The 25,751-nt window shown below is 55.4% G+C and overlaps 12 protein-coding genes across 12 annotated transcripts; 5 read left to right on the forward strand and 7 right to left on the reverse strand.

The window, feature by feature from the left end:
- Positions 1-302: 302 nt before the first annotated feature.
- On the forward strand, positions 303-2,777 carry J3D65DRAFT_688325 (uncharacterized protein; the record flags this gene model as incomplete). The annotated part of the gene is made up of 4 exons (XM_066803863.1): positions 303-721; positions 831-1,019; positions 1,188-2,104; positions 2,158-2,777. 4 exons carry the CDS (start codon positions 303-305, stop codon positions 2,775-2,777), a joined length of 2,145 nt encoding a protein of 714 aa, XP_066650127.1.
- A 136-nt stretch (positions 2,778-2,913) lies between these two features.
- J3D65DRAFT_561899 (uncharacterized protein) lies at positions 2,914-5,157 on the forward strand (the record flags this gene model as incomplete). The annotated part of the gene is made up of 3 exons (XM_066797534.1): positions 2,914-3,222; positions 3,661-3,849; positions 4,369-5,157. The coding sequence occupies 3 exons, from the start codon at positions 2,914-2,916 to the stop codon at positions 5,155-5,157; spliced, it is 1,287 nt and encodes a 428-aa protein (XP_066650128.1).
- A 660-nt stretch (positions 5,158-5,817) lies between these two features.
- On the reverse strand, positions 5,818-7,602 carry J3D65DRAFT_156002 (uncharacterized protein). Its single transcript, XM_066794130.1, has 5 exons — positions 7,032-7,602; positions 6,753-6,979; positions 6,561-6,703; positions 6,304-6,512; positions 5,818-6,251 (listed from the first exon to the last, which is right to left on the reverse strand). The coding sequence occupies exons 1-5, from the start codon at positions 7,176-7,178 to the stop codon at positions 5,835-5,837; spliced, it is 1,143 nt and encodes a 380-aa protein (XP_066650129.1). The 5' UTR covers positions 7,179-7,602; the 3' UTR covers positions 5,818-5,834.
- Positions 7,603-8,721: 1,119 nt separating this feature from the next.
- Positions 8,722-9,545, reverse strand: J3D65DRAFT_648468 (uncharacterized protein; the record flags this gene model as incomplete). The annotated part of the gene is made up of 3 exons (XM_066802393.1): positions 8,722-8,778; positions 8,800-9,392; positions 9,446-9,545. The coding sequence occupies 3 exons, from the start codon at positions 9,543-9,545 to the stop codon at positions 8,722-8,724; spliced, it is 750 nt and encodes a 249-aa protein (XP_066650130.1).
- A 367-nt stretch (positions 9,546-9,912) lies between these two features.
- J3D65DRAFT_607462 (uncharacterized protein) lies at positions 9,913-11,636 on the forward strand (the record flags this gene model as incomplete). The annotated part of the gene is made up of 3 exons (XM_066798506.1): positions 9,913-10,024; positions 10,074-10,121; positions 10,174-11,636. 3 exons carry the CDS (start codon positions 9,913-9,915, stop codon positions 11,634-11,636), a joined length of 1,623 nt encoding a protein of 540 aa, XP_066650131.1.
- An 833-nt stretch (positions 11,637-12,469) lies between these two features.
- J3D65DRAFT_607463 (ADP-ribosylation factor-binding protein GGA1) lies at positions 12,470-14,687 on the reverse strand (the record flags this gene model as incomplete). Its single annotated transcript, XM_066798507.1, has 4 exons — positions 12,470-12,670; positions 12,752-13,317; positions 13,367-14,111; positions 14,163-14,687. The coding sequence occupies 4 exons, from the start codon at positions 14,685-14,687 to the stop codon at positions 12,470-12,472; spliced, it is 2,037 nt and encodes a 678-aa protein (XP_066650132.1).
- Positions 14,688-15,000: 313 nt separating this feature from the next.
- Positions 15,001-16,211, forward strand: J3D65DRAFT_607464 (RLI and DUF367 domain protein; the record flags this gene model as incomplete). Its single annotated transcript, XM_066798508.1, has 2 exons — positions 15,001-15,263; positions 15,314-16,211. The coding sequence occupies 2 exons, from the start codon at positions 15,001-15,003 to the stop codon at positions 16,209-16,211; spliced, it is 1,161 nt and encodes a 386-aa protein (XP_066650133.1).
- Positions 16,212-17,541: 1,330 nt separating this feature from the next.
- On the reverse strand, positions 17,542-17,856 carry J3D65DRAFT_607465 (uncharacterized protein; the record flags this gene model as incomplete). Its single annotated transcript, XM_066798509.1, has 1 exon — positions 17,542-17,856. The coding sequence occupies one exon, from the start codon at positions 17,854-17,856 to the stop codon at positions 17,542-17,544; it is 315 nt and encodes a 104-aa protein (XP_066650134.1).
- Positions 17,857-17,868: 12 nt separating this feature from the next.
- On the reverse strand, positions 17,869-19,212 carry J3D65DRAFT_641137 (ESC reductase). The gene is made up of 2 exons (XM_066801863.1): positions 19,084-19,212; positions 17,869-19,029 (listed from the first exon to the last, which is right to left on the reverse strand). Exons 1-2 carry the CDS (start codon positions 19,145-19,147, stop codon positions 18,245-18,247), a joined length of 849 nt encoding a protein of 282 aa, XP_066650135.1. The 5' UTR covers positions 19,148-19,212; the 3' UTR covers positions 17,869-18,244.
- A 1,307-nt stretch (positions 19,213-20,519) lies between these two features.
- On the reverse strand, positions 20,520-21,730 carry J3D65DRAFT_156121 (uncharacterized protein). The gene is made up of 3 exons (XM_066794131.1): positions 21,324-21,730; positions 21,194-21,231; positions 20,520-21,134 (listed from the first exon to the last, which is right to left on the reverse strand). Exons 1-3 carry the CDS (start codon positions 21,455-21,457, stop codon positions 20,608-20,610), a joined length of 699 nt encoding a protein of 232 aa, XP_066650136.1. The 5' UTR covers positions 21,458-21,730; the 3' UTR covers positions 20,520-20,607.
- A 1,120-nt stretch (positions 21,731-22,850) lies between these two features.
- On the forward strand, positions 22,851-24,489 carry J3D65DRAFT_607467 (uncharacterized protein; the record flags this gene model as incomplete). Its single annotated transcript, XM_066798510.1, has 4 exons — positions 22,851-22,991; positions 23,079-23,364; positions 23,409-23,849; positions 24,035-24,489. The coding sequence occupies 4 exons, from the start codon at positions 22,851-22,853 to the stop codon at positions 24,487-24,489; spliced, it is 1,323 nt and encodes a 440-aa protein (XP_066650137.1).
- Positions 24,490-24,725: 236 nt separating this feature from the next.
- Positions 24,726-25,734, reverse strand: J3D65DRAFT_156470 (uncharacterized protein). Its single transcript, XM_066794134.1, has one exon. It carries the CDS (start codon positions 25,474-25,476, stop codon positions 24,910-24,912), a length of 567 nt encoding a protein of 188 aa, XP_066650138.1. The 5' UTR covers positions 25,477-25,734; the 3' UTR covers positions 24,726-24,909.
- Positions 25,735-25,751: the final 17 nt, after the last annotated feature.

Genomic DNA, 25,751 nt, shown 5'->3' on the forward strand with positions numbered 1-25,751 from the left:
CTTTGTTGTGTGTGTTGAAGAAGCCCGGTTTCGTGGGTTAACTTGACGCTGCGCTGCGTCTGTCAGTCGCTTCTGTCTGCCCGTCGTTACAGTCTCCTCTCATCGCTCGTTGGACGTCGTCTCTGGTGTCACCGTTCGTTTCTCTTCCTTTTACTCAACCTCTTTGCAGGAGAAGTTTATCGCCACCTTTCTCGCTCGAATTGTTCGTCCTGAAAGATCGGACTTCCACTCACTCACCCACTCTTCTCCTTTCCCCTGTCCATCGGTCAACCATAGACCAAAACTCCTCTCCAAACGGCACAATGCATCTCCCAGCAACCCTACTAGCTCTGGCCGCCGCGGCCAACGCCGCCGTCGTCACCGTCACAACAGACTGCGACAGGCCAACGACAACAGTGCGGATCACGCTCCCACTGCCATCTGGGACCTTGCCCCTTTCCTCTTCACTCGCGGGCGCCTCTTCTGCCTCCGACAACACGACTACGACCACCACGACTACGACGCTCTTCCCCACCTCATTCCGGTCGCACCCGGCCTCGCTGTCAGAATGGGCGTCTGCGGCTGCGACTTCGAGTAGCAGCGTTGGAGGAGGGACAGGCGGTGGTGGTGGCGGCGTCAATGATCCCTATCCGTACCTGGACGGCGCGTGTGGCGCTGATTTCAATGGTAAAACGTGCTTTGGCAATGAGCTGGGGAGGTGTTGCTCCAAGTGGGGATTTTGGTGAGTGGTCTCTTGTTTTCTAGATCATTCCTTCAGATCTTTCTCGCAGCTTCTTGCAAAAGATTCGCCAAAACAGAGAAAGAGGAACTAACAGATGCGGCGTCTGCAGTGGAAACGATGAGCCCTGGTGTGGCGAAGGCTGCCAGCCCGAGTATGGCAACTGTTCTGCAACGGTCACGGATCCCTCCAAGCCCCCGACGTCCAGCCTCTACCCTGAAGCGGCGTGCGGCGCGTCGGCCGGCGGGCAGACTTGCTTCGGCAATGTGGTCGGGAGCTGCTGTTCCCAGTGGGGATACTGGTGAGTAATCTTTCTTTCTGCTTGTTGGCCCAAGGTTCTTTGGCTGTCTGCTACCCCCTGCGTAATCTTTTTCCGATTTCGCCAGAGAAAAGGGTGAAGAAAGCCAGATGGATGCGTGTCGTAGTTTTCGATCTTTTCTATTTTCCACACCTTGCTAATAAAACGCAGTGGCATAGGTGACCCCTGGTGCGGCACGGGCTGCCAATCGGAATTTGGAGACTGCGACAACAATCCAAGCCCGTCGCCATCTCTCTCATCCATCGCATCAAACCCAGCGAGCAGCAGTGCGAGCGTTGGAGCTTCATCCTCTCTTGCCCCTCAGCCTTCGTCCAGCACGTCAGCCACGCCTTCGGGCATACCGTTCCCCGACGGGGCATGTGGTCCCACTTACGGTTACCAGACTTGCGCAAATTCGACCTGCTGTTCGGAATGGGGCTTCTGCGGAATTGGAGACGGTTACTGCGGTGCTGGGTGCCAAACGGCGTACGGACAGTGCAACAGCGGCGCTCAGTCAAGCGCGGCCAGCAGCAGCAGCCTCATCAGCAGCAGTCTAGTCTCTCCCCCGGTGCCCCCCTTTCCGTCGTCTTCAGCAGATGGCCAGACAAGTCCATCCGCCTCTTTGGTAGTGCCTCCGACCTCAACTGCTTCCAGCTTGCCGGACGGCGCCTGCGGTCCCCAGGCTGGCGGACAGACATGCTTCAATGCGCCTAGCGGGTCTTGCTGCTCGCAGTACGGCTATTGTGGTGCTGGAACCGACTTTTGCGGCGCCGGATGCCAGTCTGCGTACGGACAATGCCAATTCCCCAACGTCTCTAGTAGCAGTCTCGCTGGCAGTGTCAGCACGACCAGTATCCCTTCGCCATCTTCCAGCAATGCCGGCTCAAGTGTTGTCCCAGGCTCTTCTACTGCTCGATCGGCTGCCCCTTCGTCTTCTGCGCCTGGGACAGTGCATCCTGACAGCGCCTGCGGTGCTTCTGCTGGAGGCCAAACTTGCTTCTCGGCGCCCTCGGGCCAATGCTGTTCACAGTACAACTACTGTGGATCGGGCGAAGCGTTTTGCGGCGTGGGATGCCAGTCGCCTTTCGGTGAGTGCTGGAACAACGTCACTTCGTCGTCCGCAAACCAGTCCCTGGCCCAGTCCTCCACAGCTACATCATTCGCGGTGTCCTTGAGTCCCTCTCAATCGAACACCGTGCTCCCATCGTCCGCGGGCCAGTCTGCAGCTCAATCGTCCCTGGATCCGTCTTCTACGGCGTCGTTGGTTGGTTCTCAGTCGACCACTGCGGCGTCGTTCTCCTCATCCTCGTCAGAGCCAGCGTCGACGTACCCAGCAGGAGCATGCGGTGCCGATGCAGGCGGCCAGACTTGCGCAAACGCCCCGTTCGGACCTTGCTGCTCGTTGTATGGATATTGCGGGACAGGGGCAGCTTTTTGCGGAGCTGGCTGTCAGTCTCCTTTTGGTCAATGCTGGACCAATATCACCACCTTGTCAGCAAGCGGATCCGAGAGCTTCTCTTCCAATCAGCCGCCGAGCGTCTCATCATCAGCGCCTGTGAGCTTGTCCGCTCAATCAACGGCCCTCTCGTCCTCGTTGTCGTCCTTGGCTGGACCCTCATCTACTGCCGCGCTTTCTTCATCTCTCCCGGTGTCCACGTACCCCGCGGGTGCATGTGGTGCCAGTGCCGGCAACCAGACGTGTGCCAATGCTCCATCCCGACCGTGCTGCTCTATGTACGGATACTGCGGCAGTGGAAATGATTTCTGCGGCGCGGGCTGTCAGTCAATGTTTGGAGAATGCTGGAGTAACGCCACCTCTTCAAGTAGCAGTCTTCTGCCAGTATCGAGCAGTAGGCTGGCAGCGTCTACGAGAAGATTGGTAGCGTCGTCCAGTGTGATGGGACAGTCTTCTTCTCCCCCGTCGTCGATACAATCCCTGACACAGTCCTCGCCAACGGTCGCGCTGTCGTCTTCAGGCCCTGTCTCAACCTTCCCTGCAGGAGCTTGCGGAGCGAACGCTGGCGGCCAAACCTGTGTGAATGCTCCTTCTGGCCCATGTTGTTCTCTCTACGGCTACTGTGGAACCGGAGCTAGTTTTTGCGGAGTAGGTTGCCAATCGCTTTATGGCGTATGCAACTCTACATCTTCCAGCGTCCTCTCGAGCGCGACTCCTGCGTCGTCTGGTGTATCCGAGGCCTCTTCATCCGTGCCCTCATCTCTTGGAGCTTCGAGTGTCGTAGAGTCTTCATCAGTAGCTCCTGCTCCGTCTTCTGCCGTCTCGTCTAGTATTTCTCAAGCCTCGGCATCTGCAATCTCGTCGCTTGGAACTTCAACCGCCGCGCAGTCTGCTTCGTCAGCTCCCGCAGCAACATACCCTGCTGGGGCCTGTGGCGCAAAAGCTGGCGGTCAAACTTGTGCAAATGCGCCTTCCGGCCCTTGTTGCTCTGAATATGGGTACTGTGGTTCAGGCGACGGCTTTTGCGGAACAGGCTGTCAACCGCTCTTCGGCATTTGCAACTCTACATCGTCATCCACTGCCGCCTTGTCGGGTTCATCCGTGGCGCTCTCTTCAATAGCCTCTCCCGGATTGTCGTCTATCCCATCATCTGCAAGCCCGTCAGTCGCACCCTCAAGCGCGACGCAGCCCTCGTCGTCGGCTCCCGCGTCCACATTTCCGGCTGGTGCGTGTGGACCTGACGCAGGTGGCCAAACGTGCGAGAACGCTCCAAGCGGTCCTTGCTGCTCCCAATACGGCTACTGTGGCACTGGCGACAGCTTCTGCGGTGCAGGCTGTCAGGCTGGATTTGGACAGTGCAACTCCACGTCTTCTCCAGTGCCAGGCAGCACTCAGGCTGTATCTCCAGTGGAATCGTCATTGTTTATGACCAGCACCCAGTCAGCGTCAGCATCTGCGTTGGAGTCCTCCTTGTTGAGCAGCACCCAGGTAGCGTCAGCGGAATCTTCCTTATTGTCGAGCAGCTCCCAGGTCGCGTCAGCGGAATCTTCCTTGTTGTCGAGCAGCACCCTGGTCGCGTCTTCAGCGGAATCCTCCTCGTTGTCGAGCAGCACCATATCAAGCATTTCTTCGCCGCCTCTCCCTTCTTCTGCTTCCCCGCTGGAGTCATTAAGCAGCATTCAATCATCCCCAGCTGCTCCGTCTTCCACTTTTCCTGCGGGCGCCTGTGGTCTGACGGCTGGAGGACAAACCTGTGAGAATGCGCCCTCTGGACCTTGCTGCTCACAATATGGCTACTGCGGCATGGGAGATGGGTTCTGCAGCGCTGGATGCCAGGCAGACTTTGGCGTCTGTAATGTCACTTCTCCTTCATCGACAACTGCTCTTGCGAGCCAGTCTCTGGCCCAGTCCTCAGATCAATCTTCTTCCCTGGTCTCTTCAGGAACGTCGTCATCTCCGCCCGTATCCACATTTCCTGCTGGCGCTTGTGGACTGACAGCGGGCGGCCAGAATTGCGCCAATGCACCAAACGGACCTTGCTGTTCTCAGTATGATTACTGTGGTACGGGAGATGGATTCTGTGGAGTGGGCTGTCAAGCTGACTTTGGAGAATGCAACTCCGCCTCTCCGTTGTCTTCTTCATTGCCCAGCAGCACTGAAACGGCACCATCTTTCGTGTCCTCTTCCCCAGCGACGTCTGTTGCACCTTCGTCATCCTCACCTGCATCCACGTTTCCTGCTGGCGCTTGTGGACCTACTGCCGGTGATCAGGATTGTGCGAACGCGCCCAGCGGACCTTGCTGCTCGCAGTACGGCTTCTGTGGGACCGGTGAGGGTTTCTGCGGTGCAGGTTGTCAAGCCGCATATGGAGAGTGCAACTCAACTTCGCCGTCGTCTTCTCCCATCAGTAGCCAGGCAGCTACTCCATCACTCCCCAGTTCCGGTTCCCCCTCAGCGAGCTCATACCCCGAGGGCGCTTGCGGACCGACGGCCGGCGGTCAGAACTGCGCAAATGCCCCATCAGGACCTTGCTGTTCGCAGTATGGCTTCTGCGGTAGGGACGATGGCTTCTGCGGTGCTGGATGCCAGGCTGAGTTTGGAGACTGCACCTCGACGATGGGCGGAGCTGTGACGACAGGCCTCAGGCTCAGAGCGTTGAAGGGGAAGTGGTGGTTTCGCGGGTAATAGGAGTGAAACTTTGATCTGGATGGATGGCCTCTAGACTTGTTGTGGCGGCTTTGTCTCGTTTTTGGCTTCGTTAGCGTGGATCGAGTCTTTCAAAAGGACGCCTTAGATACCCACCTTTATTTCGGCTTGTAATCGTTCTTCCAAAGTTGAATGCTAAGTGCACCCACGTGGTCTGTCTGGGTTTCTGTTCGTGACTGGTTTTAGTTTGAGTCTGTACTGTGGATCAACCCTTCCTTGACGCAGAGGATTGGTCTGCCCGGGGTCCTGAGTGGCAAGATGGTGGTACTATACAACAGGAACATGAAAGACCCTCATCGGGAAGGAAACTATTGAAGGAAACCGAACCAACCCCGACTCAAGAAAAACCGTCCCTCGATCTGGCTAATTACAAAACCCGGAGACCGGAAAAGAAAAGCCGTGTAGCAACAGATACGACAAGCCCCCAATGTTTCCAGCTGTGGATGACCCAATCCGTGCAATCCAGAACTCTGCAAGGGAAAGGGGAGAGGAGACGAGGAAAAGAAAAAGGGTACCAAAACACAATCAAAGCAAGGTGCGATCATGCAGAAAGCCAAGAGAAAAGACGCCGCTGGGATCGTCGGTCTAAGGAGGATTCGTGGCGGTGCCTTGGTCGTCGATAGAGACAGAGACAGACTGGCCATGGGACGAACAAGTTAGACCGCCTCTCTCGGCACAATGACACACTGGTCATGCACGCTGTGAATGGTGGACTGCCCCGTGTTCTCGCTTCCGAAGCTGGTACGACTGTCCTTGACGTTGGGCAAGCGAGTCTGATTTTCCTCAAGGTCCTCGGTGAATCGGGACACGCGAGACTGGCTTGAAGGGGCCCTCTGCTCAGCGTTTCTTGGGACTTCGGGGACAGGTTCAAGCATGTGAGCTTCATTGCCAGCTTCTGGATCCTGATCGGCAGGTGACGAGGTAGGCATGCCGAAGAGCTTTCGGAACCAGTCAAAGACACCCAGCTTGTTGAGTTCTCCGAAAAGGACCGGAACGTTGGACGTGATGAGGGCTGCCCAACACTCGCGCCCAGCCCACTCAACGATGATGTGAGCTCGGAGTCCCGGATCGGTCTACAGTACTTTTAGTTTGATGGCTCTTGTAGGCTCTCACAAGCAGACATACCGTGTATGGCAACGAAAGGCGGAGCGCAGCAAGAACGGTGAGTACCAGGCTAATCCCAAAAATCAAGCAGAGCGTCATCTTACGGTCGCGCGAGGCTTTGACATGCCAGATCATGATAGCGGGAGGGATGATCAGGCAAATGTCGGCGCAAATGTTCAAGATCGGAGGGACCGCTCGGACGACTGGACCAAAGGCCGGAGAGCACTCGACTGGAAGCGTGTGAGACCAGTAAGGCTGCTAGATCATGGGAGGCTCACCTGAGGCGGGGCTTGGAAGCTGCCAGAACCCAGAGAAAGGTCGGCATGCAGCAAAGAAAGTGACCGTGGCGCCCACAAAGGTGACAGCAATCACGACAAAGCTGAACTGGACCAGCCTACGCAGACCAGAGGGGCCGCAGGATCTTTGACAGATTAGAGTCTCATTGACGCCGGATAGTACGATTGACTCACAGAACGCGCCAGTAGAGAAAGCACATGCAGAGCTTGGTGGTCCACATGAGGAAGTTGTAGAGGAATGCGTACGCCAGCATGACTTGAGAGCCCTGGGTCATCATCTTCATTTCCTCAGGCGTTGGGTGCCACCACGAGAGGTTTTCAGGATTCCACATGAAGTTGTTGTAACCATGGTTGGCGAACGTCTCCCACGCGTAGAGGGCATTCATGGTCGCAAGCATCATCTGCCGGGTCCCGGTCAGTCTCGTGGAGTTGCAACCCATCGCTGTGACATACCGCTGCCAGGAACATCAGGTAGTCATCAGGCTCAAAGTTCTTGTAGCCGACTCTCATCGCACGGCAAGCCAGACGCGTACTCACGACGCCCAACGCGAGGATGAGGGTGATGATGGCCTCAACCCAGTAGGCCTGGTGTCTGATCATTGTGGAGATGCGTCAAGTCGAGACAGATTGGATATCAAAGAGGGGGAAGAAGGACGCCGAGGTCTGGAGACGGCGCGATGAATCGATGGTTGTGGGAGAGTTGAGGAGGAAATAAGTTCGTGACGCGCCGAGGAGATTTTGGGAAATGCCAACGTGTAAAGTGGGCTTGTGGGCGAGTGTTCCAGCTCGTGAGGAAGGTACCCAGTCGTGCCTGCCTACTTTGGGTAGAGGTGATTTGGTGGAGTGGACAAACAATGTCGACGCACAGGCCTTCTCAGCTCCCAGGCTGTATTTTCATACCCGTAGTGTTAAAACTGACTCTTCACTTCGGTGCCAGGTTAGTGAAAGAAAGTGAACCTGTCATTTTTGGCAAGTTTGCAGTCTCTTGTGCGCGAAATCTCTTGGGTAGACCAAAGTCATGAAAGACACCTTGCGTAGCTACGGTATTGCTCATCCATCTTTCAATAGCGCAGTCTGACGGCAGGTGCGCCTTGGTGACGAAATTTTCATGATGGCCATTGTTATTTGAAAAGACTCTGAGTCAGAGGAGCTGCAGAGATGGACGATCGCTCCCTAAGCGTGACCATATTGGTGGACCATTAGCTTCTGGACGCAAGTAGCAGTAACAGAACGCTCCCAGTATAAACACATTTCCAGGAGGCCCCATTGCTTCCGAAATGCATTGTGGTGTGATCAAGAGGAGAAATTGGGTCAGCACATACCTTGCTGTGTCGCTTTATCTACACCTCTAGCTCCTGAGTTGTTTCCCACCAGACCCAGTCCGGTCTGCCAATGTCAGCTGTCGGGGAGAACATAGCTGCCCTGAGTAGTAGAAAGATCCTCCAACTCTAGGTCAAGGAAAAGACGGAACAACACCAAGCGATAAAAAGATGGTGATGTGTGTAAGACGGAAAGATCATTGTTACAATTTTTGAAGACGAGACATGCATCCGACCAAAGCATGACGGCTTCGATGGTTGGTAAAAAGGAACGAGGTAAATTCGGAGGTACTCAGACGAGCAGTCGTCGTAAAGTATCTCTGACACCGAGGAGCAAGCTCGCTGCCGAAGTGTTGCTACGAATACCATCTCCATGAAGCAGACAGTCGAGTAGTACCCATCTCGAATGTGAAAGGAGCATGGATATCAATGATACGTTCCATCTCTTGACAAGAAATCCTTCAAAAGCTTGAATGTGCGTCTAATACTTTGCTCAAGCTGAAGGATTTCTCTCTTTCTTTCTGTTCTCTCTCCGTGTACCACGATCTCTTGTACCGAGTATCGACCATCCAGTAGATCGAAGGTCTTCGCTTTGTTGGTCGGGAGAGGTTGATGAGACGCTATGGCCCGGAGCGACCAGCTCCTGAACCGCCAGAAACCCCGCTCCGCAGTGTAGGGTAGCCGAAGAGGAGTTGGCCTTTGTTCCAAGACTTTCTGAGATGGACGTGTCTTTTCTCGATAGTCAAGGTTTTTGCGGAGCTTTAGAAGTACTCGCAGCTCTGAAGCTGGGTTCTTCATGTAAAAAGTGGCAAAGCAAAGTCCTTTCAATCCGGCTCGTATCTACGCTTGCGTCCCAGCGTTGGTGCTCTTTCTGCCTCGTTCTCATTTGTTGGGAGAGGTACGCTGTATTGCACGTGTCTGTCCCAGTCCGGGAGCCGCGTGTAAGGGCTCCGCAGCCATGCGCCGAGCTCGTGCAGAAACAGCCTTGCGTTTTGGCGGCCAATAAATTCCTGCATCATGTCTTCTGCAGCGCCAGAAGATCCCTTGAGATCATGAAATTTCAAAATGGCGATGATGTACTCTAGCAGCCATTCAGCGTTGCTGGTTTGGCTGACAGCCGCCGAGGGTCCATCTGAGGAGAAAAACACTCGCAATTCGCGACGGATGAAAGCCCGGGCGCGAGACTGCAAGTCGGGGGAGTTGTTGAAGCGCTCAGGAGTGATTGAGTAATAGCACGAAATGCGATTTGCTCCCACGTGACGCGAGAAGAGTTCATGACGGTACACGTAGCGGCGGCGAATAAGCGCCATGTCTGGGGTTGGCGATGGATCCCGGGGGCGATTCCGGCGCCAGTTTCGATTGCGACGGGGCAGTAAAGGCTGCTGTCGTTGAGCAGTTGGTTTGGCGTCCTCGTCCTTGGGGGGAGGTAGCTTGTACGATTTGAAGTCGTCTGGCGCCCGCCAATCGTACTGGACTTCGGTGATGTCGGTCTTGCCTGAATTATCCCATGTCAGAAGGAGTTTGGAGCGGTACGGGCACAAGCCATACAAAGTGGACATTTGGAACATTCCTGTAGCCAGCTGACGAGGCATAGAAAGTCGAAAGTGCAATGATTGCACGGCACCGAGACGGCTCTCTCAGAGATCATGTCGAGGCAGATGACGCAGTCCTCAAGCTGGCTGCCTCGACGACGAGGCGGATGCACGGCGACATGACCCATTCTCTTGAATGTGGTTCAAGGGTGTCGTGGGAGAAGAGGTGGCGGTAGACGTTCGGATGAGTGGAGACGACGGCGGACGTTGCGATGGAATTGTGGCGCAAAGCGCTGTGGCTGATGCCCGCAGGTGGGCGGTGGCGCGTCATCCTTGAGCGATTGTGGAGAAGTCGCGCCGACGGTCGATCACGGCCGCGGTGCTGCCAGTCTGAACTCGAATCTCAGCCATCTATATGTTCCGGCGCTCATGCTCAGTGTTTTCCGGCGAGCCCGGTCACCACTCCCCCTCCGAAACAAGAACATGGCACATTCAGCTGCCAACAACTCGGCCGCCGCCCATCTCGCCGGCACCATGCGCACGTATACGAAAACCAACTTGAGGAGGTGGTCGTGTCTCGACAAGGAGCTCCCAGGTTAGCTGGAAACACCGCTTGCCATGCCTTCGAGCTAACACGCTGATAGATGTGAATCAGATCAAAGCGATCCACCTCTACGACTGGGACAATACGCGTAAGTTCCGTCCGTCTTGCACGCGCTTCTTAAGCTCACCAAAACTTCCTAGTATTCGCAACCCCGCTACCTAGCGACCGCATCTGGACTCCGTCTACAATAGGACTTTTGCAATCTCAAGATGCCTTCGTCTACGAAGGAGGATGGTGGCACAATCCCAAAATTCTGGCCGCGACTGGCGAGGGCATTGAAAAAGAAGAGCCCAGGGCCTGGGATGGCTGCTGGGACGAAGACGTTGTCGAGCTTGTCAGGATGTCAATGGAGCAAAAGGATGTCCTCACCGTCATGGTTACAGGCCGACAAGAGGACCGCTTTGCCGACTTGATACAACGCATGGCCAAGTCTAAGAAACTCGACTTCGACCTCATGTGCCTCAAGCCCGCGGTAGGACCGCAAAACCAGCAGTTCCACTCTACAATGATGTTCAAGCAAGAGTTCATCAAAGACCTCGTTTACACCTACAACGAAGCGACCGAGATGCGCATCTACGAAGACCGCCCGAAGCACGCGGCCGAATTCCGCAGACTATTTGCAAGTTTGAACGAAGACTGGGAGCGAGGCGTCTCTCCGGCACCGCGCAAGCCCTTGGTGGCCGAAGTGATAGATGTCCCCGCAAAGGCCAAGTTCCTTGATCCCTTGACCGAAGTCGAGGAAGTTCAGCTGCTCGTCAATGCGAACAACAAAGCTCTTCGTACCGACCCCAAGCCCAGCGCTCAACACTTCAACATCGAGAAGAACGTCCTCAACACAGTCTACAAAATCGACGAAGAAAACCAGAAACGACTAATTAGCACGTTAATACCCGAGATCTCTAGCACCGCAGACGGTGAGGTACGCGTACACGCCGATGAAATCTTCATCTGCCGAGGGGTCTGCCAGAACAGGCAATTGCAGAGACTCGGCGGCATCGGCAAGGTTCAGCATTGGAGAATAACAGCCACCGGAAGCCTTGAAGACAAAATCTGGGCGGCCCGCGTGGAGCCCGTACCCTCTAACTCCACTGGCGTTTCATCAAGACGTCAGCTTGTTCTCGCCATGCGCAAGGGAGCCTGGTTCACTGATGCAAACGACATCCAAAACTGGGCGCCGGTCCCGCAAGACAAAGCGATTGAATTCCCAACCACCATCTCCGAGATAATCCGGCTTTCGTTGATGAGGGGCCACTCGTCCGGTCTCGCAAACGACGCAGACAAGACCTCAACCTCAGGTCGACCCTATCAATCGTCGAATTTCCGTGGACAGAGCAACCCATCGCAAGGAGGCAACAACAACGGCCGACGACCGCCGCCGCCCGCGGCAAATTACCGCGGCGGAAACCAGTCCCGCGGAAGAGGAGGCGCGTATCCGAGAGGAGGACGAGAAGGAGGCGGTAGAGGCGGCCGGCAAGGAAGAGGAGGCATGAATTCCAGAGGCGGCCGATCCAGACCGGGCCAGTATCGCAGTCTGGACGATGTCGGCACGAGTCAGAATACCGGCGCGGGCTTCCAGTACGAAGATGGTGGATATCCGTATTAGCCGATGATGCGCGCGGCGCTGGACATGGAAAGGATCCTTCAATGGGGGGAAGGTTTGCTGTCGACTTGCAGACGGCTCTTGCCGACAGAGTTGTCTTTTTGGCTCGATATTAGGAGAGCGCCATATGATTCACCGTCACGGAGCAGCAGAGGGCGATGATGATATGCGGCGCGCCGTCACACGCACTATACCACTTGCTCATGGCGCAGGATGGAGCATAGGGTCTCAGATTTTCTTCGAGCATTCCTGCTTCCGCGAATCGAGGTCGGCTTGGCTTCAGAACACTCACGTCGCTTGAGACATGGCGGAATGGCTAGCTAATGTAGCTAGCAATAGTTCAAATCACCAACACGTAAACAGAACAGGCAATTGAAAGAAGAAAAGTCTTCAAATCGACGCGTGAGCCATACATAGTCCGAGTGTGTTTTGCGGTGCAGCTGTAAAACCAATGCAGATCTCACGCGCCGAATACCAACCACGTGCGTTGTATACACGCAATTTGCAAGATAGATGAATCCACGTCTCCATTGTGCTTTTACTTCACGCGCCTCAGACGCGTGCCGTTTCCTGCTGGTATCTCACATCAACAACAATAACAACAACAACGATGCAACCACCGAGCCTCTCTCTACGCTTCCGTCTTCCAAAAGCTCATGACGCACCCGGCGGCTCTCGCGGCGTCCGCCTCGACAATTCCCTCTACTGGAAAACTTGGCCCCAGAAACATGCGATACATTCATGGCCACTGATTGGGCCATAGTCCGTCCGTCCGTCCAAACTCAACTTCCAAATCAAGGCTCAAGCGCAGACGACAAAAATACCTCGGGAGACTGTCATGACACCCCCAGGTTGGCAATCTCGCCTTGCTCGTTCTTCTGATCCGAGCCGAGCGTGTAGCTGGCTTTCCAGCGCATCTTGACCGCGGCGCCCTTGCCTCGCTCGACGCCGTGGAGGCGTACGTTCTGTGTGACGCCGTTTTGCTGGTTGGGCCCCAGAAGGCGGCCAGATTGAGGTTCGAGTTTGAGGGTGTAGCCCTAGTTGAAGTTAGTCATCTTTCGATCATGACTCTTTTGCTCCACTTCAACTACAGATGAGTGCGGGATTGAGGTACTTACTCTAGTCACGGCAAGCTGGATCGTCAGATCGGATATTGGCACAGAGGTGTTGTTGGATATGGACGAAAAGATGTTAATAACATTGTCACCCTCGCGAGTAACGGTGAAATCGGCCTTGATGTTTGTGTTGATGACTGTTTGAACTGAGGGTTGGTCAGGGAGAGCCGAGGCAAAGTTCCACTCGTCGTCATCGTTGCCCTGCGTCGATTTCTGGGGCGCTTGCGTTGCTGGAGGTGGGGTTGGTGTACTGGCAAGGTCAAACAGGGCATTCGAGGGAGAGGCGGCGGGCTTGAGTGATTGCTGGAACTGGAAGGGGGATCCTGTACGGCTCGTGGAGGCGAGAGAAGCAAAAGGATCAGCGGGCTTCGGCGGAGGAGCTTGCTGTTGGGGTGGAGGAGAGAACATTGGCGTTTGCTGTGGTGGTGTTGGTTGCGCCGAACTCGACAGCCCGCCCAGAGAAGCCAAAGCATTGTAATTTGTCTGAGCCGCCGGTGCTTGCGATGTCAGAGATGACGATCCAAGAAGATTCTGAATAGGCGGCTGGGGGCTTGGCTGCGACGGTGAGGCTGACATACGTTAGCATCGGAGGTATTTCACAACTCAGGCCAGGCATACCGGCTCCATTCATCGAGCCCAATGAAATGACTCCACCTTGTCCAAAACTGTCTCCACCGATGTTCAGACCAAGCAAGTCATCTTCTAAAGCGTTGCCCTTGGGTGCGGCAGCACTCGAACTGGGTTCGGCCTGCCCAGCTGCAGAGGCCTCGTCTTCAGGTCCGCCAAAGTCGATCAAAGATAGCTCGTTGTCGGGGCCTCTCTTGACACCCGCACCACTGGTGCCCAGGGTACCCTTTGGAATCTTTGCAGCGCCTTCAACGTCTCCCTTCTTGACCAACTTATATCTCTCCAAGGTTCGGTGTATGCTGTCGTTGATCTCAAACAACTTGGCCACCGCCTCGTGATCGTCCGACTCTTCTTCGCACATCTTCTGTATCTTTGGTTGTGCACTCGCCAGTGCGTTTGCCAGCTCCTGCATGCGGTCAGCAATGACGACCGCCTCCCATGAGAGCGGCTGGCCCCTGCGTACCTCGAAAACATCGCCCTCCTGGATTTGATCACCGGCCTGATGCTTCTGGAGCATATCCTCGAGCAGCTTCGCCTTTTGCTGCACTTTGGAAACCTCCTCCGCAGCCTTGGCTCTGTAGTCGGTCTTGTTCCGTGTGTCGAAACCAGCCATGACTTTCATCAGCCTGTTGGCTTCCTGTAAGTCGTGCGGGGTGCCTCTCCGAATCAGCTCTTGCAATTTTGCGGACTGGGCGGCCCGTTCCTCTTCCTCCATTTCCTCGGCGGACCTCAGACTCTACCGAGAGGGTCAGTACGAAATTGAACAGCTGCGCATTATCACACATACATCACTCGGATTCAAGACAGCAGCATCCTCGCGCCTGACCTCCGGAAAAGTGTAGCCCTTGTAGCTCAGCAACCTATGCATGTCCCGAATAAAACCCAAATCCTCCTTGTAGCGCGACGTCATGCAGATGGTCGACCTCCACTCTTCAATGAGCTCGAGGATCCGGTTGTGGACTCGGCTGGGATGGACCGGCGGACGTTCTGGAAAGCGTCTGACGAGCTCATTGAGGAATTCTTTTGTACTGATTTGCAGGTGGAAGGGATAGCCACAGTTCTTGACGCAAATGTCCAACAGGTTCAGGGCCAGCAACGAGACATTTGGGTTGCGCGAGTTGACAAATCTGACGATTTCCATGGCGGCTTCGCGCGGGGCATTGCCTTTCTTCTGGTTGATAAGCTCGGCGATTTCGATATTCAGGGCCAGGTTGGGCTCGAAGTTCTGGGGGTCGCAGGCGTTCATGATGTAGCGCTGCAGAGCGCTCCTGGGAGGCTCGGCGAAGCCGCCGAAGCGGTCGCGCGCCGCCATTCGTGCTGAGGCCGCCTCCACGGTGGGCGATGGGCAAGTTGGGGGAGCAGGAGTTGAAGTGAAAACGTGTCGTTCGGGGGTGTCGAGGAGCGGACACAATCGACGTGATTGTCGGTAGTTCAGAGGCGGAGATGGAATGGGCAGCGGTTGGTTCGGGTTGAGGGCATGAGGCCACGACCGCAGCCCCAGAAATGACGGAGCTGGAGGGGGCCATCCGAGGGCGGTGGCAGAATTTCAACACCCTCTCCCCGCCATTTGTGCTTCTTTCGCCATCCTTTTCCTACACCACCTTCTCTCTCTCTACCTGCAAATCATGGTTCGCCACAAGAAGGACAACTTTGCCCGTGGGGGTGGTCGCGGCGGTGGCAAAAAATACAGCAACCCTCCGCGCGCAAGAGGCCCGCGAGACGACCCAGATGGCGAAAATGGAGAGCGCAGCTCACGCCCTCCCTTCAAGGCCGCCGCTTGGGATCTGGGCCACTGTGATGCCAAGAGATGTTCTGGGAAGCGTTTGATGCGCCTGGGATTGATGCGCGAGCTTCATATCGGCCAGAAGTTTGCCGGCGTTGTCGTGTCGTGAGTCTGCTCGTACGAAAATCACCCGTCATGTGTCTAACTCCAATAAGTCCCAAGGCCAAGCATACCGTCTCCCCCGCAGATCGTGAACTTTGCGAGCAGTACGGCGCTGCAGTTGTCGAAGCATCCTGGAACCGCATTGACGAAGTACCCTTCGGACGTATTGGTGGCAAATGCGAGCGCCTATTGCCTTACCTTGTCGCCGCGAACCAGACCAATTACGGACGCCCATGGAGGCTCAACTGCGTCGAAGCACTTGCTGCCTGCTACTACATCTGTGGTCATCCTGAATGGGCCGAGGAAATATTGTCGTCGTTCTCATATGGAGATGCCTTTTTGGAAATCAACGGAGAGCTTTTGCAAAGGTACGCGGCATGCGCAGATGAGCAGGAAATTCAAAAGGCCGAGGAGCTCTGGTTGGAAAAGATTGAAAGAGAGTACAACAAGAGCCGCGCAAAGAAAGGTGCCGCAGGGGAGGATGGTGTCTGGGGAGGGGGCAACCTCAACCGACAGTCAGCAACCAACTCCGATGATGAGGATGGAGATGACAAGGAGGGAGACGAAGATGATGACGATGAAGAGGAAGAAGACGACCGTGATCCATACGGTCTGCCCCCTTCAGATTCTGAAGACGAGGAAGAGATGGCAGAGCTTCGGCGGCGCGTGTTGGCGTCGAAAACCTTTGCAAATCCCGAGCCGGACAACTCCAAGAAGCAGCAGGAGCAGCCTCAGAAGTCGGAACCTCCTCCCGAACTACACGAAGATTCGGATGCTGTCTCTGGCTCTGACATAGACGGGCTGGACGACGATTTCGACAACATCATCAACGCCACTCCGGTAACCGACCGGACTGGAATCACCCGAAAGGAAAGAATGAGGGCGGCGCAAGATAACAGCCTGAGCGCCACTTTTTCGAGAACTACCATTTCAGCTCCCAAGAAATGGTGAGCATCGCAAAAATAAGCATTGAAAACTCTTGCACGAGACAAGACCGAGGCTCGCAAATTCTCTCGAAGCCTCTTGGAATCACCTTTCCTGTCAGCACCTCAAGTGACTTGCATGAGCGACCCAGAAGGATGCCTTAGGTTCTTGACCACCTTGTCCACTCAGTTGGACGAAGGGCCCCCAACGTCAGGAGTGCTAAAAGCTCAGGGTGGCTGAGCAAGACGTCTGCTTGGCCTTTGAGCCGTGCAACCCACATTCTAGAGATTCAATGGGAAAAGCACCTGAGAAGCAAACATGATCCTCTGCTCGTGAAGTATTCCTCCACAGCAGCACCCTACAAAAACGTCTTCGCATCCAAGCAAATTACTATGAGAACGTGACCCCTGCCTTCAAACATACGATCTGATCCGAGCAATGCGCCTCTGTAAAACCTGCCGTTGGGAGTAACATCAAGAAGTAACATTTCCCCGCGCTTGTAGTCAACCACGCTCAGTGTCACTCGCGTAATGCGTTCTTGATCGCCTCTCAAACTGGTAAGGATATCGAGGATCAAAGTTGCCATTAACACGTACGCATGTCCAAACCATGTCCAGAGTCTCGCGTCGCGTTGTCTTGAGAGCGTGTGTGGGTAGGTTCCTCAAGTCGACGAATATGGCATTTCAACTGTCGAAAGATTTTTCCTTGTCGCGCCCTGAACAGATAGAAACAAGACGCAGAAGAAATTGGTCACTCTATCAGACACGCACAAAACCCAGTTCTCCATCCCAACTCCCTTCTTCCTCCTCAGGGGAAAGGAGAAGCACGCACTCCAAATCCACACCCCACCCCACTCCACACCCTCCACCCAGAATCCAAAAGCACACAACCAGCAACCTCCACTCTCCACACTCTCCAAACTCTCTATCCCGCCATCAAACGCGCCACAGCAGCCTCCAAAACTTCAGTCATCCGTGGCAGTCGTGGCAGCGCCCTGAAACGAAGGGGAACTCAAGAGCGGTAAGCCATTCTGCGCCGCGCCCCGTGTTTCGCATGGCGGCCACAATGGTGCTCTGGCTGGATGGCTGGCAGAAAGGACGACGGGTGGCGTGGGTTTTGGTGCCGGTTTGCCGGGTGCCAGCACCCCTTTTCGGGGGAGTTTGGCGGGTTACTGAGGAAGGGGGATTGGCCGTGGCGGGCTTGGTTGCTTGTGGAAATGCTTGTTTTGTCGGGGACTGAACTGCGTTTTGTCTGCGTCAGTGTCTAACCCTTCCGGCATCAGTGAAGAGTAATAGGATTAGTTCTCGTGTTGTATAGAAGCCAGTGGGTAGGGGGAGCGAGCAGACCATGTTAACCCCTAGTCGACGCAGCGGCGGAGCAAATCACGCCAAGGGATTTGGCAAAGTGAAGGAGAGATAGCGAGACCGAGGATGTCGGACAGAGCGTGCTCTGATTCGCGCGTGCGGACTGAGGGACTGGCAGAACCGCCGTTTGAACTCTGGTACGCCAGGCTCGAGAATGACACATGACCGCGGCCCTGACCGGGCGATCGGCTCCAGATGAACCATGGAATGCAAAAGCTAGATGACAGGTTGCCGAGGTAGACGATCAACTCTGCAGCAACGTGGAATGCTGATGGGGATGCGGCGCCAAGAAGGATGTGTGAAGGCATGGTGGGTCAGACTCAAGCGGAAAAATTATTTCTATTGTGATGAATCAGACTCATGGCCTAAGCTATCTGAAGAGCGCCTGACTACAGCCTTTTGTCTTCCTCAGCGGTCGTCTGAATCACTGGAAAAAGAAGGAAAGTCTGTCTAGCTGAATTTGTTTGTCCAGGAAGTGAGACTCTTATGCGCTAATGTTGGGGGTCCATTCGACACACGCCTTTGCTCCGGGAAGAAAATTATGTAGTACGTAAAGTCGTGCGGGGTGAACCTCGAGAGTTGGCGGATTTGGCGATACATTGGGCTTTTTCCAGGTGATTTTAAAAGGAGGAGGTCCAGCACCGGTTTTCCCCTGATGCAGCAATCAATTTGATGGTGATTCCGACCAAATTTACATCATCGCGGCACCGTCAATTCCCTGGCTAGTGTTAGCCAAAGGTTATTTTCAACAGCGAAGCTATGGCAACTTACAATGACCTTGCCGTTGATCCAGTCACCGTCCTGGGATGCCAGGAAGGCAACCACGCGAGCGATGTCGATGGGCTGGCCAACACGGTTGCATGGAGACCAAGTGGCGGCATACTCGTCGATTTGCTCGTTGGTCAAACTGTCACCATTGGGAATGTACTCCTTGCACACAGCGTGGTACATGTCGGTCTTGATTCCACCGGGGGCGACGCAGTTGACGGTGATCTTCTTGTCACCGCAGTCGATGGCCATGCAGCGGACAAACGTCTCAATGGCACCCTTGGAGCCAGAGTAGACGGTGTGCTTGGGGACACCCTTGGCCTGACCAGTGATGGAGCCCATCAGGATGATCCTGCCGCCAACCTCCATGTGCTTGTAGGCCTCGCGGGCCACGAAGAATTGACCGCGAGTGTTGATTCTGAAGACGCGGTCAAACTCCTCCTCGGTCACGTCCTTCAAGTGACCGAAGGAGACGACACCGGAGTTGGAGCAGCAAATGTCGAGCTTGCCAAAGTGCTTGACGGCCTGGTCGAACAGCTGGACGGTCTCGCTGACATTGGCGACGTTGGCCTTGATGGCAATGGCATCGGAGCCCATCTTCTTAATCTCATCGACGACAGCTTGGGCGGCATCGACGCTGTTTGCGTAGTTGACGACGACCTTTGCGCCACGGCGGGCGAGCTCAAGCGCCATCGCCTTGCCAATGCCACGGCCTATTTTAGATGTGAGCAAGCTATACCATGCCGTGCAATAGGATCAAGACTGACCGGAACCGGTGACGACGGCAACCTTGCCCTCAAGACTCCAGCTGGGAACTCCGTTGGCGGCCATTTTGATTGATTGATGGAAATTGATTGAAAGTTGAATGGAAAGTATAGGAAAGATGGAAGTGGATGTGTTTGAATGGAGAGCTATCAAGGCAACGGCAGCAAGAGACTATATATCGTGCAGCTGGCGGAGCTGGCAAGGTACAGTAATTCCGAAAGCGGCAGGCTTAGAGGTTTCCCCATGATGCCGTTCCCAGGGGAGCACCCGAGCGACGGTGTTGATTCTGTCCATGGTAGCTCTGGACTGGAGTGCGTTCTGGAACCTCATTGGCGCACAAGTTGGAACAGAGGGTTTTCGGACTCGCGGGGCCGAAGGAGGTTGGAGTAGTCAGCGCAAGAGCTTGACGGGGCCCCGATGGGTCGGACCGGTAGCTCAGCCGGCGAGCTTGCGGAGCTGCATCCGGCGCGTTTCGGGGCTTGGAATGGAGCGAGAGCGCGAGCAGGTGGTGAGAATGGAGAATAGTGTTGGCTGTGTGAGGTTGGTGCCGTCGAAGGTGGAAGGGAAGGGGTGCGGTGGGTGCGGTCAGCGCGAGCTTGAGCTGGCAGACCGGGAGCTTCTGGACCTGGAATGGAATGCGGGGAAATGTGGTGGCCTTGGTACCTGGCAGGTGCCATACTGGCCACGGCCATCACTTTTTGGCGCTGGCTGGAGCTGGAGCTGAGCTGGAGCTGTCCCCCCACCTCACCTCACCTCGCCTCGCCTGAGCTGTTCGGCGGCTATTTTCCATGTCCACCACCGCCACCGCGACCTCGCCCCTTCCGGCCTGCCCAACCCTGCCCTGCCCGGCAACCCTCTCACTGCTTCTCAACAGCATGCTCTTCTGCAAAGCTGCGTCCGTCGTCCCGTCCGTCAGTCGATTCTCTGCGGGCGTTTGTGCTGACCAGCTCAGGCCTTGGCTGCGACAGAGGCTTCGTTGCTGACGACGGCACCATTTGATCGTACGGCAGCAGATCCTGTGGAAGATGGTAGCCCCATCTGGAGGACTCGCCCTGCTCCTGGGAGCAGCCGCAACTATAGCCAAGCACAAAGGGCCCCCACCGAGTGAGCACTACCGCTTTCTGACCGCTCCGTGAGATGGACAGAGGCCCGTGGACGTCGCGACAATTTAGGACACTGGCTGCCGGACCTGCATCTGCAGCTGCAGCCAGCCCTGCCAGCTGGTTCGGACTTTGTGACACGCCTCCCCGCTCTCCGCCCGGATTGACAGCGGTGACGGACTTCGCACATTTGGGTCCCGGACTTGTCTTGTCTGAATCCCGCCTCCTGCTCCAATTTCGCCGCACGCATGCTGTCAAACCTCCTCTGCGCATCGCCGATGCCTGGAGGCGCCGCATCTTGGCCGGCCACTTGCTGTTGCAACCAAGACTTGTCGGGGTTCCCATTCCATCCTGGTGCGCGCAGACCACGTGACTGCGGACGCCAGCAACGGAAGGAATAGTGCACTCGCTTGCTGGCACTTGACCTCAAACGAACCCTTGGGGCCCCAAATCTTGGACCATCTCCCTCGAGTTGGAGAGCCGTTGGACCCAGAAAGCTTGCTTCGATCCTGGGTGGCTTGCGGGATTACCCAGGGTCCTTGATATCCACCAAACTGCATTTACCAGCAGCAACCAACGGCATTTTGACTGGTAATTAGCAGCATAGATTGCCCCGAGACCAAAAGCCCCAACAAGCAACACCATCATGTCGCACCGCCAGATTGCTGCCGCATCCCCAACGGAAAGCTCGAACCGGAGTGTCGGACCGTTGAATGAAAGAACCTTTATACCCACGACATGTAATTTACGCACGGTTGGCTCGGTGATTGACGCCTTTGGCCATCCAGAGATTTGCTCAAAGAGCTTGCGGATCTTAATGTGGGGATCGGTCTGACAGTCCCCGTCCGCAGAGGCGTAGATTGCGGCGTTTGCCTCGTATGCAACTGTCAAGTGCCAAGGATCCGCATCGGTCGAGATGTTGTGATCCCCAGCTGTCCGAGTAATTTTGTTTCCTTGCCGTCATTCTCCATTGTCCGGTCTTTGCAAGGAGACTGGTGGAAAGTACACTAACCGATTGACTTGCAACGCCACTGCGCCGGAGCCGTAGAGCTTCCAAAATTGGTCAACATGGGCACTTCCAAAGAGTTATAGTGGCAGCCCTTGGGTGGGCCGAGTTTCACGGCGGCGCGTGTGAATTCTACCTGTTTAGGAAATATCTGGGGAGTACCCTGGTGTGGTTGGGGCCGTCATGGTTCTGTGACACCCCTCTGCCATCCCGTCGGAGAACCACCCAGCCAACGGTCGATGAAGCCGTCTCCCGGATCCCAAAGAGCATAGCGGACGCGTATCAAGTAAAGGAGCATTTACCAATGCCGCCAGGATTGTGGATGAAGCAAATGGGGCCCGCATCTTCTGCGTGCACCTGCACACCTAAGGCTCGGCCGAGCCAATGTACGGGTAGGGTTAGCCTCACGCACAACGACTGATCGCCCCTCTTCCCGCTGCACCACGGACGGTCTTGCACACTCGGGGAGGCGGAGATGGCCAGTGAAAACCTGGTTCTGAAGCAAACAAGTGCTCCAAGCGCCCACGCTCGCCCAATTGGGACCTCTCCATGGCATCATCAGGCGGCGGAATGCACAAGCAGGGAGCTGCCGCCGCATTGTCCGACGAACGACGTGGAGGGCTATTGGGTCCATACCACCTGTAGCTCAGTGGGTCGTGGCTCATGCGGCAGGCAGCTGGGCGAAAAAAGCAGGAGAAGGAACGAGGCGTCTACGTCAATCAACTGACGAAAGCGGCCGCCATGACTGTCAATCAAGGTGAGGTGAACAGTGCGTATTGCCCCCATGGGCCGCGTCAGTGTTTCGTGAGCTATATGTATGCAATGCTTGCCATGCCAATGGCCTTACCGCCTGCTTCGGCCGGGGAAAGGTGAGCAAAAAGACAACATAACATCGAGCTACCCCCCTCGTACTACCACGCGTCTACACCTAGCTGCTGATCACCCATTTTCCCTCCTCCCCTCTTCTCTCCCGCACCAAAAAATTCTTTTTTGGGGTACCACAGTCTCGTACCTCAAGCCCATCTCAGGCCACCGAACGGTTGCTTGCATGGGCAAAAAGCAAATGGAATCAGAAACAACCGGTACATATCCACGCCGGCGTCCGCAAGCCATCGCTCCTCATACTCGCACTTCATCACCACGCCGCCGCGCCCCACATCATCACATCGGAACTTAACATGACTGGGGCTGATGAGAGCCAATGGGGATATGAGAGAGTACCGATATCAGATATGATGTTGGTGGCAGAGAAAAGAAAACAGACAGACATCATCAAGGGCTGAGACTGAGTCTGCCAAGCAATGGAGATACAACCCATTGGCCAGGTGTGACTGAGTACCTATCTACTCGGTCGCCGCTTGGTGACGGGAAGACGCGTCCAAAAGCGGGGCTTGGACGAGAAGCAATGTCAATGGTCATGGCATGAGGACAGCGACAAGAGTCGGTGAGAGAAGCAGCACGTGGAGGGGGGAGGAGTGAGACGCGAAGGGGGAAAAGGAGGAAGTACAGAGTACAGTTGGTGGAGAAGCCGTTGTGGTGGTGAGCATAGAGGCGGAATCGACCAACCAGACCATCGGACCAATCCAACCGACCAAGCACCCACCCCCCAAGGAACCCCGTCGACATCCATCGCATCGACCGTTCACGGTTTGAGAGGATTCACATGGCCAACCACTCACGGCCGGCGAGACATTGCTACTTCTCCACCCACACACCACACCATGCCTCTTGTCCGCCCGCCGCCGCCGCCGCCGCCGCCGCGGCGTCCTTATCCACCCATTCATGGCTTCCTCCCTTTCGTCACGTACGTCACCTCCAAGACTTCCCCACACCGCCCGCCTGCATGCATGAGGTGCTCCACGTACGCATGCTCGCACACCCACACCCACAGCACAACCACTACCACCTCGCCGTCTTCCGCCGTAGTCGTTATGCGAACGCCGTCGCTCCGGCTGCTACCGACCACCACCGCCGCCGCCATCACGTTATCAGTCTCGCCGCTTCTCTCTACATGGTTCTGCGCACTATCCCGCTTCTTTCTACCCATCGTCCTCTAGCCTCGGCATTGATCGCCGCCGGTCAAGCTGCGTGGCGAACTTGTCGACTGCCTTTCCACTCTCCTGTCGACCCTCTCCTGACTCGATGGGTCCGTCTCGACAGCGGACAGCTAGCTGCCTGTCCGACTTTGATCCTAGAATTCCCTGTCTGCTTGCTTTCTCAGTGGCAAAGAGACTCTTGGACATCAGGGGAGACAAACGTGCAAGATATCACCACCGCAACCATCGCCGCCGCCATTACTGTGGACACCAGACGATGATACCGTACCCGAGGAAGCAAGCAATCAAGCAAGCAAGCAAGCAAGCAGACACGCAAAGGCCAGCAACCGCCCACATTCTCGGACCGCAAGCGAAACCAGCCCCGACATACACTAGCACACGCCTACGGAGAGGAAACCAACGTCGACCCGTCGACCCGTCGACCCACCACCTCACTCCTGCCCTCCGTGTCCTCCAGCAGCCGGGCCCACCGCGAGGGAAAATGGCAAAAGAGGACCGCGTCGCAAATCATGCCGAAGCATCACCAGACCAGACACCAGATCAAGCAGGGCAACTTCGATCAAATAGCCACTTCACAAGCCTGGACGCACGAAGCAACGGTACATGTATGTGTGTATGTATATGTACGTACGTTCCTACCCTCTCTCTCATTCACATCACCCATTACCATGCCATCGTATCATGACTGCACGGCTCTGCTGCAGTTATGCTGTCATGTAGACAGAGCAAGACAGAAGGCAAGCGAGCAAGGCAAAAGAGATCTGATAAACTAACGCTAACCAACGCAAAGTGTCCCGGCCAGCCCACCTTACCAAACCAGCAAAAAGGACATGCCGTCGCTCACGAAGACGCCGTTTTGTGATTGTCCCTGCCTCGTCGCGTCCCTGTACCTGTCCTGTCCCATCGATCCACTTCCGCCTTCTGTGTACGAGGTGCGCTGCGCTGCGCTGGACGACTGATGATGATGACGATGATGACGATGCAAAAGGAGAAGAGCAGGAAGGGTGTGCCGGTGAAGAGGAAGCAATCAACGAAGGGTGTGGTATCTGCGATGGATGGATGGATGGACGAACAAAAGCCAAAGGTGGTGGAGATGCATGTCGTGGTATGCGATGCGGACTGAGCGAGCGATGGAGTGAAGAGGAGGGCGTGGTGAACGATGGAATGATGACTGAAGAAGAGGAAGAGGAAGAGGAAGAGGAAGAGAAAGAAAGGGACGATGCGGATGCGGATGCGGAAGAATGAAAAGAAGGCTGTCACAGCGAAGCGATGGACTGAAAAGAGATGGATGTGGGATGGATTGATATGCATGCATACATGAAAGTAAGAGGAGGGAGAGCAACGATGAGGAGCAGGGCTGAGAAGACAGTAAAGACGACTCGACTGGACTGGACTCACATTTCGCTCAACTACCTGACCATGACGACGACGACGGCGGAACGACAAGATACGCGGCGCACGATAAAGCGACAATAAACAACGCATAGCGGGAACGACCGAACCAAACCGAACTACGCTCAAAGAAAAAGCAAAAGGGAGAAATAACGAGAGAGGAGGAGAGGTTCAAAACAAGAAGATGAAAAGAGGATATATCATCAAGAAGCGCACGCAGCAGGAGCAGCGTGCGCAACATCAAGAGAGCTGCTAACTAATGTATGTGGGTAACTAAACAAGAACAGGCATCCATCCACCTGCCTGCCCAGCAAGAACTGCGCGCTTGCCTGGAGACCTTCCATCCGTTCCGTCCCACTCCAATAGCACGATCCGCATCCATCTGCCCATGTATGTATGTATGTAAGTGGCCGTAAACGTCATGCCCGCGCCCGTATGCGCCAGACCGCATGAATTGGACCCCATTCTATCGCATTCGCATCCGTTGACCGACCGAAGAAACAACCGTGGGGCAAAGCAAAAACAAAAACCAGAGACCCGACGCCGGCCAAAAGAGCTAGACCAATGACAAGAAGCAGATGTAAAGATGAGAGAAACAGAAAGAAGAAAAACATGGCGGAATATGACATATGACATGACTAATGTGAGGACATGTCGAAGCGTAACAAGTGGGTGGCAGTGATGGTATGGTGTTGTTGGACGTGACGCTGGCCCAGACAACGACAACAACGTACGAGAGAGGAAGAGGAACAGCATGACAAGACTTCTTTTTGCGCAACGAAACACGAGCGCGCAGTCCGTGCGAGCGAGCCGACTGGCTGGCTGGCTGGCTGCTGCCATTATGAAGGGCAAAGAAAGAGTCGAGTACGACGGATGCAGAGATTAAGGCGAGGAGTATGGGGCTCGCCTCCCGACCCAGAGAGCGAGCCCGGAAAGACGGAAAGATCTATTATTGCGTACACGCTTTTTGGTACCGCCAACGAGACAGCGAGTGTGCTCGCGCGCGGATGAGAGATTGTTCAGGCCTCAAAAGTCCAAGTGGACGATGCCGGAACCGGCTTCTCCTACGAAGGAGACAACGACAGACGAACAACGCAAAAGAGGATGCGGGACGC

The sequence above is a fragment of the Phyllosticta citribraziliensis genome (assembly GCF_038025025.1).
Source record: "Phyllosticta citribraziliensis strain CPC 17464 chromosome Unknown J3D65scaffold_15, whole genome shotgun sequence".
NCBI lineage: Eukaryota > Fungi > Ascomycota > Dothideomycetes > Botryosphaeriales > Phyllostictaceae > Phyllosticta > Phyllosticta citribraziliensis.

Coding starts and splice junctions, on each gene's coding strand:
- J3D65DRAFT_156002 (XM_066794130.1), bottom strand. CDS start 7,178: ATGATCAGACACCAGGCCTACTGGGTTGAGGCCATCATCACCCTCATC. Junction 6,980..7,031: donor ACCTGATGTTCCTGGCAGCG/GTATGTCACAGC, acceptor GGGACCCGGCAG/ATGATGCTTGCGACCATGAA. Junction 6,513..6,560: donor GCTTCCAAGCCCCGCCTCAG/GTGAGCCTCCCA, acceptor ACACGCTTCCAG/TCGAGTGCTCTCCGGCCTTT.
- J3D65DRAFT_641137 (XM_066801863.1), bottom strand. CDS start 19,147: ATGGCCGCCAACGGAGTTCCCAGCTGGAGTCTTGAGGGCAAGGTTGCC. Junction 19,030..19,083: donor TGCCGTCGTCACCGGTTCCG/GTCAGTCTTGAT, acceptor CATCTAAAATAG/GCCGTGGCATTGGCAAGGCG.
- J3D65DRAFT_156121 (XM_066794131.1), bottom strand. CDS start 21,457: ATGCTCTTTGGGATCCGGGAGACGGCTTCATCGACCGTTGGCTGGGTG. Junction 21,232..21,323: donor CCCAGATATTTCCTAAACAG/GTAGAATTCACA, acceptor CAATTTTGGAAG/CTCTACGGCTCCGGCGCAGT. Junction 21,135..21,193: donor GTGGCGTTGCAAGTCAATCG/GTTAGTGTACTT, acceptor AATGACGGCAAG/GAAACAAAATTACTCGGACA.
- J3D65DRAFT_156470 (XM_066794134.1), bottom strand. CDS start 25,476: ATGGCAGCAGCCAGCCAGCCAGCCAGTCGGCTCGCTCGCACGGACTGC.